The sequence below is a fragment of the Balaenoptera ricei genome, chromosome 13 (genome assembly GCF_028023285.1).
Source record: "Balaenoptera ricei isolate mBalRic1 chromosome 13, mBalRic1.hap2, whole genome shotgun sequence".
Taxonomy (NCBI): domain Eukaryota; kingdom Metazoa; phylum Chordata; class Mammalia; order Artiodactyla; family Balaenopteridae; genus Balaenoptera; species Balaenoptera ricei.
Window position 1 is genome coordinate 31,401,689 of NC_082651.1, and position 17,500 is coordinate 31,419,188.

The 17,500-nt window shown below is 40.4% G+C and overlaps 1 protein-coding gene across 4 annotated transcripts in view; it reads left to right on the plus strand.

Annotated features, from left to right (window-relative positions):
- The window catches only part of SLC4A5 (solute carrier family 4 member 5), a 126,529-nt gene that overhangs the window by 22,514 nt on the left and 86,515 nt on the right, over positions 1–17,500 (plus strand). For all 4 annotated transcript variants that reach the window (XM_059942568.1, XM_059942567.1, XM_059942570.1 and 1 more), the window contains 2 exons: positions 7,875–7,955; positions 12,999–13,169. In XM_059942568.1, coding sequence (XP_059798551.1) covers positions 7,877–7,955; positions 12,999–13,169 — 250 coding nt within the window. In that variant the 5' untranslated portion in view covers positions 7,875–7,876. The remainder of the gene's footprint in view (positions 1–7,874; positions 7,956–12,998; positions 13,170–17,500) is intronic.

The window sequence follows — 17,500 nt, forward strand, 5'->3', positions numbered from 1 at the left end:
TGTTTTTGGCCGCACTGTGCAGCATGCAGGATCTTAGTTCCCCAACCAGGGATCAAACCTGTGCTTCCTGCAGTGGAAGCATGGAGTCTAACCACTGGACCACCAGGGAAGTCCCTATATAGTTGTAGTTTCCCCACCCCCCACTGAGGAAAAATTTTAATGTAATAAAGATTCTGAAGGCAGTTCATTTGTTCATTTGTTGGTTCATAAAGTTAGTAAATATTTCTTCTTTTTTGAATTTTATTTTATGTATATTTTTATACAGCAGGTTCTTATTAGTTATCCATTTTATACATATTAGTGTATATATGTCAATCCCAATCTCCTAATTCATCACACCACCACCACCCCCTGCCACTTTCCCCCCTTGGTGTCCATACGTTTGTTCTCTACATCTGTGTCTCTATTTCTTAGTTGTAGTTTTGATGTGTTCATGGGAGGAGGTGAACCCAGTGTCTTCCTGCCTGCCATCTTGATCTCTCACTTGGAATTCTTTTAGGTTCTTTTGGTGGTTACCTACACCCCTCTAAAAAAAAATAAAAATAAAAATAATGATAATAAATCTCCTGCTAGTTATCAAAGTTAGATATCAGTCACCTACAGGTGACTATTTAACTATCATACACAACACCCATCTCCTCTTCTTTATCCTCCCAATGTAGATATATCATTGCTGTTTTTAGTTAAAAATCAGTATTTATGCTCTTATGATTATGTATATACCATAATCACATTTTATTTCTTACAGTTTTAATTTTCCCTGGTGTTCCTAATTGCCTTTCTTTTTCTTTGCACTTTTGTTTTTAATTTAAAAATTTTATTTATTTATTTTTTGGCTGCTTTGGGTCTTCATTGCTGTGCACAGGCTTTCTATAGTTGCGGCGAGTGGGGGCTACTCTTTATGCAGTGTGTGGGCTTCTCATTGCAGTGGCTTCTCTTGTTGTGGAGCACAGGCTCTAGGCATGTGGGCTTCAGTAGTTGTGGCACGCGGGCTCAGTAGTGTGGCTCGCAGGCTCTAGAGTGCAGGCTCAGTAGTTGTGGCACATGGGCTTAGTTGCTCTGTGGCATGTGGGATCTTCCCAGACCAGGGATCGAACCTGTGTCCCCTGCATTGTCAGGTGGATTCTTAACCACTGCACCACTAGGGAAGTTCCTCTTTGCACTTTCTGTCTTTGTCACTTCCTTAAGTTGTTTCAAATTCTCAAGGAGTGTATAAAGTCTCTTGAATTTCATCTTTCCCTTGGTGGTTCCTTCTGAAACCTCATTTTTAGCTATTTTGAGGACTGACTGCTCTCTAGGGCTATATCACAGCTGTTGTCCAGGGACCTTCCTTCATTATTCTTCTGTTTCAACCCCTCTCTCCTGGATCCCATTGTCTTCCCCTTCTTTGTTCATGGAGGTAATATATATTATACATACATAACTTCCTAAGAAGATATGAGAGAGAAGTGAAATTATTTTTTGCATATCCTAAACTGTCTTCTACCCTCACTCTTGACCGGTGGTTTGGCTGAATAGAGAATGCTAGGCTGGAAACTATTCTCCCACAGAATTTTGAAGGCATTGGTCCGGCATCTTCTCTTGTCTAAGTTCCTGAAGAGCAGTCTTCTGATAGTCTGATTTTTATTCATTTATAGGTGACCTGTTCCTGTTTCTTTAAAAGTTTTTAGGACTTTTCTTTTCTTCACACTTAATATTCTAAAATTTCATAATGACATATCAAAGTGTGAGGATTTTTCTTCCCAATCATTCTTTGTGTAGAGTACTCAGTTGGCCCATTTTATTTGAGACTACTATGTCATAGTGTTGGGGAATTATCTTATTTATTATTTATCTTATTTATTTAAAAAATTAAAATTTTAATAATAAAATATTTCAAACCTGTAGAATGATAGTTATATGTCATTGTCCAGAATTAGCAAATGTTAACATTTTATCATATTTGCTTCATATCTATATCTATCTATCAAAAATATCAAAGATACAGCTGAAACATCACCATTAAACCTTACCTGTCCCCAGATGTAAACTGAAGTTAGTGTGTCTCATTCCTCTGCATGATTTTATGCTTCTATTACTTATAAATGTAGCAATAAATAACATTGGCAGTGTTTTGTGTGTTTTAAAGTTTTACATAAATAATGTCATTTTGTTTGTATCTTTTTACAACTTGCTTTTTTAATTCATTATGTTACTGAGCTTTATACACGTGATACATAGAGATCTAGTTAATTCATTTAAACTCCCTATAGCTTTCCATTATGTACCAGTTAGGAAGACCTTCAGCTAAAAGTAACATAAAACTTGGCTAGTAGTTTAAATATACTAGGTAGATTTTTTCTTTTCACATAACAGGAAGACCAGAGATAAACAGTCTAGAGCTCAGTGATTTTATCAGGAGCCCAAGTTTATTCTAGCCTTCTGCTTTGTTCTTAGCCTGTGCCTTTGGTTTTCATACCTGTCACATCATTGTTGCAAGATGACTGCTTCATCTAGAAGTCTCATGCCTAGAGTCTGTGCAGGAAAAGGGGGAAGGTAAAGGGCAAAACATGCATTCTAACTGTGTCTGTCACTTTTTATTAGGAAGATAAAAGTTTTCCTGGAAACCCTACCCAGTAGACTTCCATTAAATCTCATTGGCTCGGTAGGGTAGGGTCACATGACTACTCCTAAGATCATTTACTGGCCAAGGGCCATAAGATTACAATGAATGGTTTAGACAGATCACAATTTATGTCTGCGGTTGGGGAAGGTATGTATAGCAATCAAGGGCCCTGTGTCTCTACCTGAGCAAAATGGGGTTCTATAAACAGGCAAGGAGAGGAAGGAACGAACGTTGGAAAGTGTAGCAGACACTTCTAGATGAGCACTCAGTGCCCATTCGCCCTGTTTTCCTTACTAGCAGAACCCAATCTTATTTGCCCAGAGTCTTTTAATTCAGCTGTGGTTTTGAGTAACAAAAAAGTTAACTATAAATTTAGTGGTTTAATTTTTCACCGTAAAAAGAAGTCCAAGTGTGGGCTGTCCAGTGCTGGTAGAGTGGTTCACTGAAGATGTTAAGGACACAGGCTCCTTCGTCCCTTGTATCCATAGTCAGCATATAGCCTTCACTCCCATGATGACAAGATGGCTGCTGCACTTCCAGGCATCATGTTCCAGGCTCTAGATATAAGGATGAAATATAATTTGCCAGATATAATACGGTTTACCAGATAAAATACAGTTTGCCCAGTTAAATTTGAATTTCAGATGAACAGTGAATAGTTTTTTAGTATAAGTATGTCTCAAATAGTGCATGGGGGGACTTCCCTGGTGGTGCGGTGGTTAAGAATCAGCCTGCCAATGCAGGGGACACGGGTTCGAGCCCTGGTCGGGGAAGATCCCACATGCCACAGAGCAACAAAGCCCATGCGCCACAACTACTGAAGCCCGCACGCCTAGAGCCCGTGCTCCACGACAAGAGAAGCCACCGCAATGAGAAGCCTGCTCACTGCAACGAAGAGTAGCCCCCGCTTGCCGCAACTAGAGAAAGCCTGCACGCAGCAACAGACCCAACACAGCCAAAAATAAATAAATAAATAAATTAAGAAATAGAGCATGGGGTATACTTATACTAAAAATTATTTATTGTGTATGTGAAGTTCATATTTAACCTGGAGAAACTGTATTTTTGTTTGCTAAATCTAGCAACCCTATTCAGGGAGGGAGGAAGAAGAAGGAATAATGAAGGGGGTTTCTTTTGGAGAGGATTTATCCAGGAAGGGAATCTTTCTCCAGGTTCTTTCACCTATATCTCTTTAGAGAGGGATTGCTGAAGGGCATCTGGGGGAAATGATTATTTTCAGTTGGCCACATTGCTGCCCTGAACAAAATAAGAACAGAAGAGGGGACAGACATCAGGCAGGTAGCTAGCAGTGTCCTCCACACGTGCCTCCATGCACACAGCCCCACTTTGTTTCCCCATCATCCCCAAATAGTTATATCCAGTGGGGACGTTCAAAATATTTCACAACCAATATGGTACCAACACTAACCAATAAGAATGGATACCAGCCACAAACAGAAGCCATACTGGTGCATATTAGTGGAAAACCAACTTTGCTTATATCATAATTTTTCTTAAAATTAACATTTATTTTTATTTATTATGACTGTATAAATTTTGCTCACAGTTGACTTGCACAATGTACCATGATTACTTTTCCTTTCTACAATTCTTTATTCTTGGTAGAATCTCGGTACCCTGTCGAAATAGTCAAATACATCCAGATAATTGATCAGTTCTAGGTTCTCCTTGGAGACATCCTGTCCAGAGCCTGATCTAAGATGCACCTGTTGCTCCCTGGACTGCTGCACAGCTCCCCTCCTAGGACCTACCTGTGCCAATCTTTTGTGGTGAATCCCATTTCCCAGATGCCATATTCCTTTCTTTGATGTTCCTTCATCTTGCTTCAATCACTTCCTGAGAAAATTTTTGAGACATTTCATGTCTGAAAATGTCCTTATTCTACTCTCACATTTGATTGATAGCTTAGTTAGGACTGGAATTCTAGGTTGGAAATAATTTTTCCTCAGTTTTGAAGGCATGAATCCCTTTTCTTATAGCTTCCACTGTGGCTATTCAGAAATCAATGCCAGTTTTCATGGTGGATTATCTGTAGGTGAATTATATTCTTATTCTGGAAGCTTTTAAGGTCTTCTCTTTATATGTAATATTCTAAAACTTCATGATGATGTGAGTTGGAGTGGATTTTTTGTATGTATGCATGTATGTATTTATTTTCGGCTGTGTTGGGTCTTTGTTGCTGCGCACGGGCTTTCCCTAGTTGCGTAGAGCAGGAGCTACTCTATTGCAGTGCACGGGCTTATTGTGGTGGCTTCTCTTTGTTGCAGAGCACAGGCTCTAGGCACGTGGGCTTCAGTAGTTGTGGCTCACGGGCTCTAGAGTGCAGGCTCAGTAGTTGTAGTTCACGGGCTCTAGAGCACAGGCTCAGTAGTTGTGGCGCATGGGCTTAGTTGCTCCATGGCATGTGGGATCTTCCCCGACCGGGGCTCCAACCTGTGTCCCCTGCATTGGCAGGAGGATTCTTAACCACTGAGCCACGAGGGAAGTCCTGGAGTGGATTTTTTTAAAAAAAATTATTTTTCTGAGCTCTCAGCAGCAGCCCCTTTCAATCAGGAGATTCAAATCCTTCAGTTCTGGGAAGTGTTCTTATGTCATTTTCTTAATAATTTCCTCTCTACCATGTTTCCTGATTTCTCTTTCAGAAACTCCTACTACTTTGATTTTGGAACCCCTGGATTGATCCCCTGATTTCCTTGTCTTTTTCCTAAAATTTTTCTTTGTATTTGTGCTCTGTTATCTGATGTATTTTTTCAACTTCATGTTCCAACTCTTGTATTGAAAGTTTTCTTCTAACATCTCTTTAATTTCCAAGAGTTCTTTCTTATTCTTTAAAAGTTCCAGGTTTATAGCATTCTGCTTTTCTTTTTGTCATGGATACAATGTTTTTTTTCTAGTCCACTTGAAGATGTTAATTATATGGTTTTTAAGTGGTTCTTTGGCTGCTTGCAGTGCTCCTGTTTTCTTGGACTTTGTCTTTTCCTGTTTGTTTTGGTCTGTGTCATTCTGATGATTCTGCTGGCCATCATAATTTGGAGTGGAGCTGCTAAACAGCTGCTTGACAGCCTGGACTTCTTGAATGATAGACTCAAGGTGGGCAATTGGGTGGAGCCCTAACCATTTTGTTAGAGATCTCCAAAATGTCAGAATCTTTAAGTCCTCCAGTCTCCTTCCTGGAGTGTGTAAGCTTCATTACTGTTCTAGGAGAGGGCTGAGTGGCTCACTATCTTTAATTAAATCCTTTTTTCCCCCAGTGAAATGACACCTTCTTGCTCTCAACTATCCAAGGGCCATGTGAGTTAACTTTCCATCTTCTGGGATAGGGGAGCCATTCTAGGAGACTGAACCTAGGAGCAAGATCTGAGGGTTTAACTTAGTCCTTATGAAGATTTTCAACCAACTCTCCTGTTTTCGGCCCCATCCTCTCTCCTGGTGTTCAGGTGTAACGACTACCTCCAACTCCCCTTTCTCTACTTTTGAGAACAATTTTGTATAAGTTAGAGACTATATATACTTGAAGGTTCAGATAAAACATTAAAAAAAAAAACAAACTATATGCTTCTGGTGTTTATTTTTCTTCTCATTACAGAAAATTTTCAAACTTAATAAAAATAGAAAAAATAATATGATGATCCTTTTGTCCCTACAAAGCAGCTTCAATAATTATCAATATATGACTGGTTGTGATGCCTTTCCCGTAACCATTTCAGTTATTGGTTAATTCGGAGTTTCTAATTCTTTAAAGTTATTTGATCGTTTCTATTACTTTTCTAATCAACTATCTGTTTATTAGCCTTGTGACTAAGAGCTATAGTTCCAGAAACAGGCAGTCTGGGTTTGAATTGCTGTTCCCCCCTTTGAGCAGTCAATTATGCCTTCTGTGCCTCAGTTTCCTCATCTGTAAAATGGGAACAACAATGTTACTTATAGCGAAGATTCAAGTAAGTCATACACGCAGAGCAGAGCATTTAAAATAATGCCTGGCACATTGCAACAGTAGCTGTTATTATTATCTAAGTTAAAATGTATTGGCGTGAAGTTTTTCATGGCATTCACTTATAATTTTTAAATTCTCTACTATATTTTTAGTTACATCCCTTTTTCATTACAAATGTTGTTTACGTATGAATATTCTCTTCTCTTGTTGATTAGTCTTGCATGGTTTGCCTATTTTAATAATCTTTTCAAATAATTGCCTTTAGATTTATGAACCACCTCTATGCTCAGTTGCTTTCTATTTCATTATTTGTTGCTTTCATCTTTTATATTTAAGTTCTTCTACTTTCTTTTCTCTCTCATTTTCTTCTAGGTTCTTTAGTTAAATGCTTATCACATTTATTTTCCTTCTACTTTCCTCTCTCCCTCCCTCTTTCTTTCCTTTCTCCATTTTTTCTCAAAGTATATTGTATCCCACAAGTTTCAAGTTGTAATTCAAGTCTAAATATGTAATAAGTTCCATTGTGATTTCCTGTTAAGCCCATCATTAGAAATTATTTTTAGTTTCCAAATATATGTATATATAATATATTTATTATACACATATATATAAATATATATTTATATATTTATTTATATATACAGTCATTCCTTGGTATCTGTGGGGCATTTGTTCCAGGACCGCCTGCTCCATACCAAAATCTGCGATGCTTAAGTCCCTTATATGAAATGGCATAGTATTTGTGTATAAACCAAGGCAGCTCTTCCTGTATGCTTTAAATCATCTCTAGATTACTTATAATACCTAACAATGTAAATACTATGTAAAAAGTTGTAAATACAATGTAACGTTATGTAAATAGTTGTTGGTGTGTGGCAGATTCAAGTTTTTCTTTTTGGAACTTTCTGGAATATTTTTTAAAAATATTTTTGGTTCATGGTTGGTGGAATTCATGGATGCAGAAGCCACAGATAATCTGTATAGTTTTGGGTTTTTTGTTTTTTGTTTTTTTACTGTAGAAGTATGATACAGATTCTTTAAAATTTACTAAGGCTTTCCTGAGACCTAGTATATGTGCTCTCTTTGTAAATGTTCCATTTGTACTTGAAAAAGAAGTGTGTTCTCTTATATATATATCTCCCCAACATATATATATTTGAGATTCCTCAATTTGTTTATATGTTCTTTTGTCTTAATTTTTTTCATCTGCACTAAGGTCTTCCGCTATGAGTATGAATTTGACCATTTCTCCTTGAAATTTTACCTTTTTGTGTCATATACATTTTGAGGCTGTGTTCATCTTTTACTTTATAGTTATGAAGGTGGAGGAGGAAAAGGCTGGGGTAGGGAAGCTGGACCCCACTAACTACAGGAGACGATGTCAGGATCAGGAAGGTAAGGTCACCTTGAGAACTTGATGCAAATTCTCGGAGGGTCTGGGAATTCCTTGGATATCCTTATAACAGCCCTTCCAGCTGGGGAAACTAGAGAGTTGGTCCCTTTCCCTGACTCACCCACAGTGTCTCCTCTAGATCTGGTGAGACCAGCCTTAACCATGTCTTAAAGGGACCACGTGGTCAGGTTGGAGGCAGGTAACTGGTACTAGGATTACGGCATAGCTTCTCCATCACAAAATTAAGCTCACTTATTTTACAAGCTCTACAAATCATACTAAATGTCAAATATCAACTTTTTATAGATTCTAAAAATGGCAGCTCAGGTTAAACCAATGAAAGAGGGTATTGAGTGGGGATATTTTTGTTGCTCCAGAATTGCTCACTCAGAGACCCTAAGTGTCCTACATTCTACAGAAAAGCAGCCACAGAGTTTATGAAGAGGCACTACCCCAGCCCTTTCGGAGGGAGACAGTAATCTTCCTGTCCAGCTGGATGCTTCCTGAGCTGAGGAATGTGTAGAGCCACTCTGGGGCTGTTGATGAAGAAGAATGCAGTGAGGAGCTGGCACTGTCCTGAGCCAAAGTACAAGATGTTCACAGTGAGAAGAGTGGTCCTGCAGAGCAAAGAAAAAAGCTGGGGGTGGGCTAGTGATTCCCTACAGTTCACCAGCTAAACAGCCACACTCTGATGGTTATAGTGGAGAAAATGAGACAAGTTAGATCCAGGGCAGAAAGAAAATATTTCCCTGACAACCATCCCCCTGATTTTTTTAAAAAGGGTGCTCTTTGTTTGTATAACCCCTCACAATTCCCAAAATCATGTTCCCATTCACCATTCCATTCTATCTTCTCAAGAACCATGCCTAGCCAGTAGAGAAAGAATTTTTATTCCTGAACTATCGGTGAGAACACTGAGTCCCAGAGAAGCAGATGTGCATGGCCATACAGCAGGTGAAGAACAAGTCAGGGAGCACCCAGGGCAGCTAACTTTTGGTAGAGGCCTTTCTGATACATCTGCTGCTTCACATTTCCATTCCTGGCCTCAAGGGTGGAGAATAGAAACTCATCATTGACAGAACCAAATATGCTAAACCTTTAAAGTAGAACTACTTATCTCTAAATTTTGGTGTCCATGGCTTACTTCAAATTACAGCTTGCTCAGGCTCAGTGTAGGAGAGAGAAGGAAGGAGATGCACCAGTCATTCTGATACTGGTTCACTAGGAAGTGAGGCTGCGCTTCATAAAGATATCTACCTTAAATTTCTCATTACACCCACGAGAGACTGAGGGTCTGGAAGAGCAGGCAGTAGGATAAGGTGGGGGTGAGCTGGGATTCTAAAGAGATTTGGACATTGACATCCATGTAACCTTACTCTCCAGTGCCTTGTAATGCACCAGCCAGCGTAGACTAACACAGAATCTGCTCACCAGAGTGGGCATTCAACATGTCTCTAAAAGGCCTAGACATGTTTCTTCAAGTTTCAGCTTCATTTGGTTTCAGTGTGATATGTGCAGTCAGTGATGCCCAGGCATCTAGTATGTCAGTTTCAGGAGTTTGAGCCAACAGGTAACCCTCTCCTCCAGGGGAAAACAAACAAACAAACAAACAAAAACAAAACAACCGCCCCCCAAAAAACCCCTCACAAAGTTAGTGTAGATCTTGATGTAAGAACACAAAGTCCAATTTCCCACTCTGCCACAGACTTTCAAATTTTAGTTGCTATTCTTGGGCTTCAGAAATAGTCATAATGATCAATAGCTGTTGACCAGCCCTAGGGAAAATTTTTACCACAAATCAATCAATGTGATACACCACATTAATGAAATGAAGAATAAAAATTATATGGTCATCTCAATAGATGCAGGAAAAGCATTTGACAAAATTCAACATCCATGCATGATTTAAAAAAAAAAAAACCCTCAACAAACTGGTTATAGAGGGAATGTTCCTCAATATAATATAGGCCATATATGACAAGCCTATAGCTAACATCATACTCAATGATGAAAAGCTGAAAGCTCTTCTCTAAGATCAGGAACAAAACAAAGATGCCCACTCTTGCCACTTTTATTCAAAATAGTACTGGAAGTCCTAGCCAGAGCAATTAGGCAAGAAAAAGAAATAAAAGGCAAGAAGAAGAAATTTTTAAATTGGAAAGGGAGAAGTAAAACTGTCTCTATTTGCAGATGGCATGATATTATAAATAGAAAATGCTAAAAATTCCACCAAAAAACTGTTAGAACTAAAAAAAATTTTTTTAATTAAAATTGCAGGATACAAAATCAATATACAAAAATCAGTTGCATTTCTATACACTAACAATGAACTTTCAGAAAGAGAAATTAACAGAACAATTCCATTTACAATTGTATCAAAAAGAATAAAATACTTAGGAAAAAATTTAACCGAGGAGATAAAAGATCTGTGCACTGAAAATTGTAAGACATTGATGGAAGAAATTGAAGACAACACAAATGCATGGAAAGATATTCCATGTTTATGGACTGGAAGAATTAATATTGTTAAAATGTCCATATTAGCCAAAACAATCTATAGATTCAATGGAATCCCAATCAAAATTTCAATGATTTTTTTCACAGAAATATAAAAATCAGTCCAGAAATTCATATGAAACCACAAAGGACCCTGAATAACCAAAGCAATCTTGAGAAAGAAGAACACAGCTTGAAGATCACACTTCCTGATTTCAAACTATATTACAAACTACTGTATTCAAAACAGTATGGTACTGGCATAAAAACAGACATACAGATCAATGGAACAGAATAGAGAGCCCAGAAATAAACCCACACATATATAGTCAATTAATTTACAACAAAGGAGCCAAAATATACAATGGGGAAAGGATAGTGTCTTCAATAAATGATATTGGGAAAACTAGGCAGCCACATGCAAAAGAATGAAACTGGACCCCTATCTTACACCATACAGAAAAATCAACTCAAAATGGATTGAAGACTTGAACGTAGGACCTGAAACCATGAAACTCTTAGAAGAAAACATAAGGGGTAAGCTCCTTGACATCAGTCTTGGCAATTATTTTTTTTTAATTTGACATCAAAAGCAAAGGCAACAAAATAAAAAACAAAGTTAAACTACATCAAGCTAAAAAGCTTCTGCGCAGCAAAGGAAATTATCAACAAAATGAAAAGGTAACCTACAGAATGGGAGAAAATATTTGCAAATCACATATCTGATAAGAGGTTAATACCCAAAATATATGAAGAATTCATACAATTCAATAGAAAAAGAAAACAAAACAAAAATACAATTTAAAAATGGAAGAGAAACTGAATAGAAATTTTTCCAAAGAAAACATACAAATGGCTAACAGGTACTTGAAAATGTGCTCAACATCATTAAATCATCAGGGAAATTCAAATTAAAACCACAATGAGATATCACCTCACAACTGTTAGAATGGCTATCATCTAAGACAAGGGATAACAAATGTTGGCAAGGATGTGGAGAAAAGGAAACCATTGTTCACTGTTGGTGGGAATGCAAATTGGTGCAGACACTGTGGAAAACAGTATGGGGATTCCTCAAAAACTAGTAACAGAACTACTGTATGATCCAGCAATTCCACTTTTGAGTATATACCCAAAAGAAATGAAATCATTATCTTGAAAATATATCTGTACTCTCATGTTCATTGCAGCATTATTTATAATAGTCAAGACATGGAAACAACCTAAGTGTCCATCAACAGTTGAATGGTTAAAGAAAATGTGATATACATATGAATATTATTCAGCCATAAAAAAGAAAGAAACCTTGCCATTTGCAACATGAATGGACCTTGAAGACATTATGCTAAGTGTCTTAGACAGAGAGACAAATACTGTATGATCTCACTTATACATGGAATCTAAAAATCCAAACTCATGGAAACAGGGAATAGGTTGGTGGTTACCAGAGGCTGGGGGTGTGAGGTGAGGAATTGGGTGAAGGTGGTCAAAAGGCACAAACTTTCAGTTATAAGATAAATTAGTCATGGGGATGTGATGTACTGTATGGTGACTGTAGTTAACAATAGTGTATTGTATGCTTGAAAGTTGCTAAGAGACTAAATCTTGAAAGTTCTCATCACAAGAAAAAAAATTTGTAACTATGTGTGGTGATGGATGTTAACTGAACTTATTGTGGTAGTCATTTTGCAGATATATGTATATCAAATCATTATGTTGTACACCTTAAATTAATACAATATTATATGTCAATCACATCCCAAGTTAAAAAAATAATAGGGGAAACTGGAGGTGGCATATGGTAGGGTACATGGAACTTCATGTACTATCTGCTCAATTATTCTGTAAATCTAAAATTGTACTAAGAAAACTATTAATTATTTTTAAAATTGTTGACCAACTCAAGACAATACAGATGAGAGACTGGTGGCAGAATGTCCTTCCTGAGGTCTGAGGGAATTCTAGCTGCCTCTTTGTGCACAGAGTTAGTGGGGGATTTACATACCAGCCAGGGTTCTTAGTGGAATTCTGAATTAGGGTTCTTGGTAGCTCTAGTTCTTGAAAATTCTAGTTTACAAAACCAGCTTTGAGAAATCCTTAATAACTCACTTCTCTGATGAGTAGTAGTTCACATAGTCCCTGGTTGTTAGTAAAAATGGCCCTTGATGGAAATGCATATGACTTTCCCATAACAATTGAAGCCGGGGCTTGGCATTTTGAACTAAATCTGTGACCCACAGAGGGCCTCTCTCCTGGACCACGTGTCATAAACCATATGTGTTTATTGCTGCTCTGGACTAGCAAGAATGGGGAGATGGGAGTTCTGCTCATTCTGACAGAATTCTAACTATAGGGCCAAGGGTCTCCCTTCCAGCAACTGGGGAGTTGGTTCAGAGTTGGAATTCTATCAAGCCCAGTGGCCCCGTCCAGGAATCCTATGTCTTCTGATCTTCTTCAGTGGCCTCAGCTCTTTGTAACTGGAAAATATTAAGGAGAAATGTCAATTTTCAGTAACTCTACCTACCTTCTCTTTTATTCTGTGCCGACAGACTGCCGTTCCATCCACATTGGGCTTTCAGTCCCCAGTTACCCTCACAGGAAAAGAGACCAGAAGGGACATCTTTCAGGCCTGCAAAAGGTCCGCTGGGGCTTGCGGCCAGACAAGCCGCAGCAGGGGCTGGCCAGTGCCGGCAGCACTGTGGATCATGTCAGCAGGACACGTGAGTTCTTGAGGGGACCATTCTGGGGAGCCATCGGCTGGGTGGTCCAGATGGGGCAGGGCAGGGCAGGGCAGGGGGATTCTCTGGAGAATGTGAGGAACGCCCCATGTTGCTCAGGCCTCTCAGTCCCCTCTGCTCTGCTGCCACGGCAGACCAGCCTCTCTGCTCAGGGATGCCTTTAGTCAGGCTGAGCCCCTGTCCCTCTCTGGTGACTTTGAGACCTCTGCTCTGATCCATTCTGCCTTGATTTCACAGTTTAATTCTCAGAATTATTTCCTGTTTCCAAATTCCTAGGGGCCACACAGCCGTTGCCCGAAGAGCCAATAACAAACGTGAGAGTCTGGCGTGAGGTGTTGTGCTCAGTAAACTGAATTCCTTATTGCATTCCCTCCACCCTCGCTCTTCACCTGAGCTTGAAGGAATGGTCTGGAATTGTCTGGGCACCCTGCTCCTCAGCTTGCAGAGTCCTGGAGGCTTTCTCCCAGGTCAGCAGAGCCCCTGCGGCCTTCCTCTGCTGTTGAGGAAATCAGTTCTGGGCTGGTTAAAAATCAGTCTTTTGTTCCTTCCTGTGGAAAGAAAAGTATCAATCTTAAGAGGAGTGAAAAGATTAGAGCACAACTGTGACATTTTATCCTTTTGAGCCTTCGCTGTTTCTAGGGACATGATTTCACCTGCAGCATATCCCAAATCTGCGTAATAAATGGTACCTAATTGGTTTCTACTATATAGTTCCACTGTCTTGAGCAAGGCAAAATGAGTTATTTTACCATCTAAACCTTCAAAAGAACGTCAGAGGCAGTAACAGCCTCTTAACATTACTGTAGGAGACCTGACATACACGCTTGCGAAGGCCATCTGAGTCACCCCCAACCCTGCACTGCCCTGAACAACTGCTGTCATTGGCACCAAGTCTACCAAGGCCTGTGACTTTTCCAAAGTAAATGTGCCTATGTGGGAGAGGGGTTAATGGGGAGTCCTTTGGAGGTGTCTAGTTTAAGAGATAAGCTTTGATTAAAATATGCATGTGCACACATACACACAAACATGCACACACAGGCTTGTGCACACATACATGTTCAGGGGTAGACATATCAGAGACCCAAAGGAGGGCAAGCCTGGTGGGAAGGCCTGCTCCCCATGTTGGATCTGGATGCCTCCCACTCACTCTCTGGGGCATTCTCCTGTCACCCCACCACATTCAGAGATGGAATCACCCTTCCAAAGTTGAGTCTGCTGGATCCTTCCTGAGTCAGGGAAGAGGAAAGTGGGTTAGAGCTGGTGCTCTCTGATCGAAGGGTTTGGAGGAGGTCTAATAAGTGGTATTTGTTGATGCAACATGGTGCATCACAGAAGTGGTCATGAGTGGTGGATTTTATGTTGTTTTGGTGGTTTCTGGTTAAGGGGACACTGGTTTTAACTGGAAACCAAAGGGGAGGGAATGGAGAATCCTTTGGTACATTTGCACATTCAGTTCATTCTCTTCACAGCCTGCTATTCCCATGCACGTCACATGGCATGGCTGTGGAACAGGGGAGAGAATGGGAGGGCCTAGGAGGACAGGAAATTTCAGGCCATGTCTTTCAAGCTGGAGTAAAGTAAGAACCCCTTTTAAAGGGAAAAGGGGTTGTGGACCCATGAAAATGCATTTGTACATTTGTAGAGCCCCAGGGGACCATAAAAATCCCAGTTTGAGAAATAATATCTTAATTAAGGTTTTATTCCATAAAAGTATCTTACATTTTTGAATTATAACAACAGAAAAGTTTCGCCCTTATATCTAATGAAAGAAATCTTTTTAAGATTATCATCAAAATGGAAACATGAAATTAAAAAATTCTAATAGATCCCACCTACCCCTAAGAATACTTTCCAGACCACAGTTCCAGACTTGCTGACTTAAGGGAGCCACAAAGCCTGCTAGCGAAGTCAACAGCCACCGTGAGTTTTCTGTAGCCCATGGGGGCTGAGCTTGTTCCGGCCATTCTCTTAGGGGTGGTAGAGGTTCACCCCTCAGTCCTTCACTTCTTTCAAACCAAACAGGGCGTTGTGTGTATGATGCAAATATAAACCCTGCTCCACCACATCCCAGCGTCAGTAACAATGACCCGAGGAAGGGAAAACAAAACAGTGCCCAAGTAATTTTACTGCATCATCTGGATAATTGCCTGAATCTGCCACTTTTCTTTGCTGTAGGGCAACTGACCACATATGTTTTCCCTCTCTGAGTGTCCTGTCTATTCTATGAATCCATTCAGACAGCCCAGGCAGGCGGTCTAGCTGACCACAAAGTCCAAGTGGGACCTAGCTCTACAGAAGAGGGGAATCATGCAGAATGGACGGTGTGGGTGCTGGCCAGGCAGGTGGCTAGACAGAGCTAGGCCTGAGAGTAAAGCAGGCTGTGCAGATGAAGGATTGACAGGTGACTCCTTTAGTTCCTGCCTCACAAAACAATGACAAGAATTCGTACCATGAAATGGTATGTCACTGTAATTTTGTTAACTAAATGTATAGTGTTAATAAAAAGGAGATATTATTATCCCCACCTTCAGATTGGGAAATCAAGGTTTGAAGAGATGTAGTGTGATACAGCGGTAATCAGTGAAACTAGAATTTGAAAACAAGTCTGTAGACTCTAAAACCTGTGTGTGCCCCTTCCACTACACTACTGTCCTTTGTAAGTTATCACTGGTCAGTCACCATGTTGGATATGGGCTGAGAATTACGTCCTTTTAAGCAGCCAAATTGCCTTATGATGACAGGGATAGGTAGGTAGTAGTTATACCATAATATGATACGCCATAGCAGGTGGATTGTTTATCCCCCTACTCCTTACCACCCCTTCCTCCAATATGAATATAATTTAGGAAGTCAGTACTTAGCAGCAAATCAATTTTGACTCCAGCAGAGCATGTATAGGGAATAGAACCATCAAGCTGTGGTGAGAATCAGCAAGCGCCATGCTTCCTTCCCTGGAAAGAATGCATTTTCTGGCTCTGAGAACCTCTTGAGAGCTATTAGGAGCAAGAGGGTGAAGAGCAGCTGTAGAAATATGGCTGCCCTTTGGCGTTTCTTGGCTGGTGCTAAGAACCGGAGCCAAGATCTAAGAGGAACGAGACCGACCAAGCCCAACCTGGTGTGTAGGCACTGGGGTCTCAGCGCCTTCATCTGTAGAGTGAAAGATTGTTGTAGGGTGACCAACTGTTTCAGTTTAACTGGGATGGAGGGCTTTCCCAGGACATGGGACGTGGGACTGCCAGTGCTAAAACCGGTCAGTCCGAAGCAAACTGGGATGTTGGTCACACTAAGTTGTGAGCTCCTAGATGAAATATAAACAGACATGAAGTATTTTGCATGGTGCACAGTGCATGACAGGCACTTGACATATGTTACTTCAACTGATCTATGTTAACCCAATTTAAAAGCACTCCTTGGGCTTCCCTCGTGGCGCAGTGGTTAAGACTCTGCCTGCCAATGCAGGGGACACGGGTTTGAGCCCTGCTCTGGGAAGATCCCACATGCCGCAGAGCAACTAAGCCCGTGCACCACAACTACTGAGCCTGCGCTCTAGAGCCCACGAGCCACAACTACTGAGCCCACGTGCCACATCTACTGAAACCTGCATGCCTAGAGCCTGTGCTCTGCAACAAGAGAAGCCATCACAATGAGAAGCCTGCACACCGCAATGAAGAGTGGCCCCCGCTCACCGCAACTAGAGAAAGCCTCTGCGCAGCAAAGAAGACCCAACACAACCAAAAATAAATAAATAAAAAAATAAAAGCACTCCTTTATGAGTGGACATCTGGTTTGGCTGCCGTCATTCGTACTGAGAGGCTTATGAGATCCTTCTGGTGGGAGGGGTGTGAAAAAGTGTTAAGGTCTTCTTCTACTTGCCAAGTATTGAACAACTCTAGGGTCATTAAAAGATCAAAACCACCCCAAGATGAGCAGTAAGGGAGAGAAAGGCTATTTTTTAGCCAGGTGTTTGAGCCTTATATGGTTCCAAAGGCTTTAGATTTCATGGGGTCTTTCTTTCCCATTTCTTTTTATTTACTTATTTGTTTGTTTATTTTTGGCTGCATTCGGTCTTCGTTGCTGCACACGGGCTTTCTCTAGTTGCGGCAAGCAGGGGCTACTCTTCGTTGCGGTGTGCGGACTTCTCATTGCAGTGGCTTCTCTTGTTGCGGAGCACAGGCTCTAGGCACGCGGGCTTCAGTAGTTGTGGCTCACGGGCTTAGTTGCTCCGCGGCATGTAGATCTTCCCGGACCAGGGCTCGAACCCGTGTCCCCTGCATTGGCAGGTGGATTCTTAACCACTGCGCCAACAAGGAAGT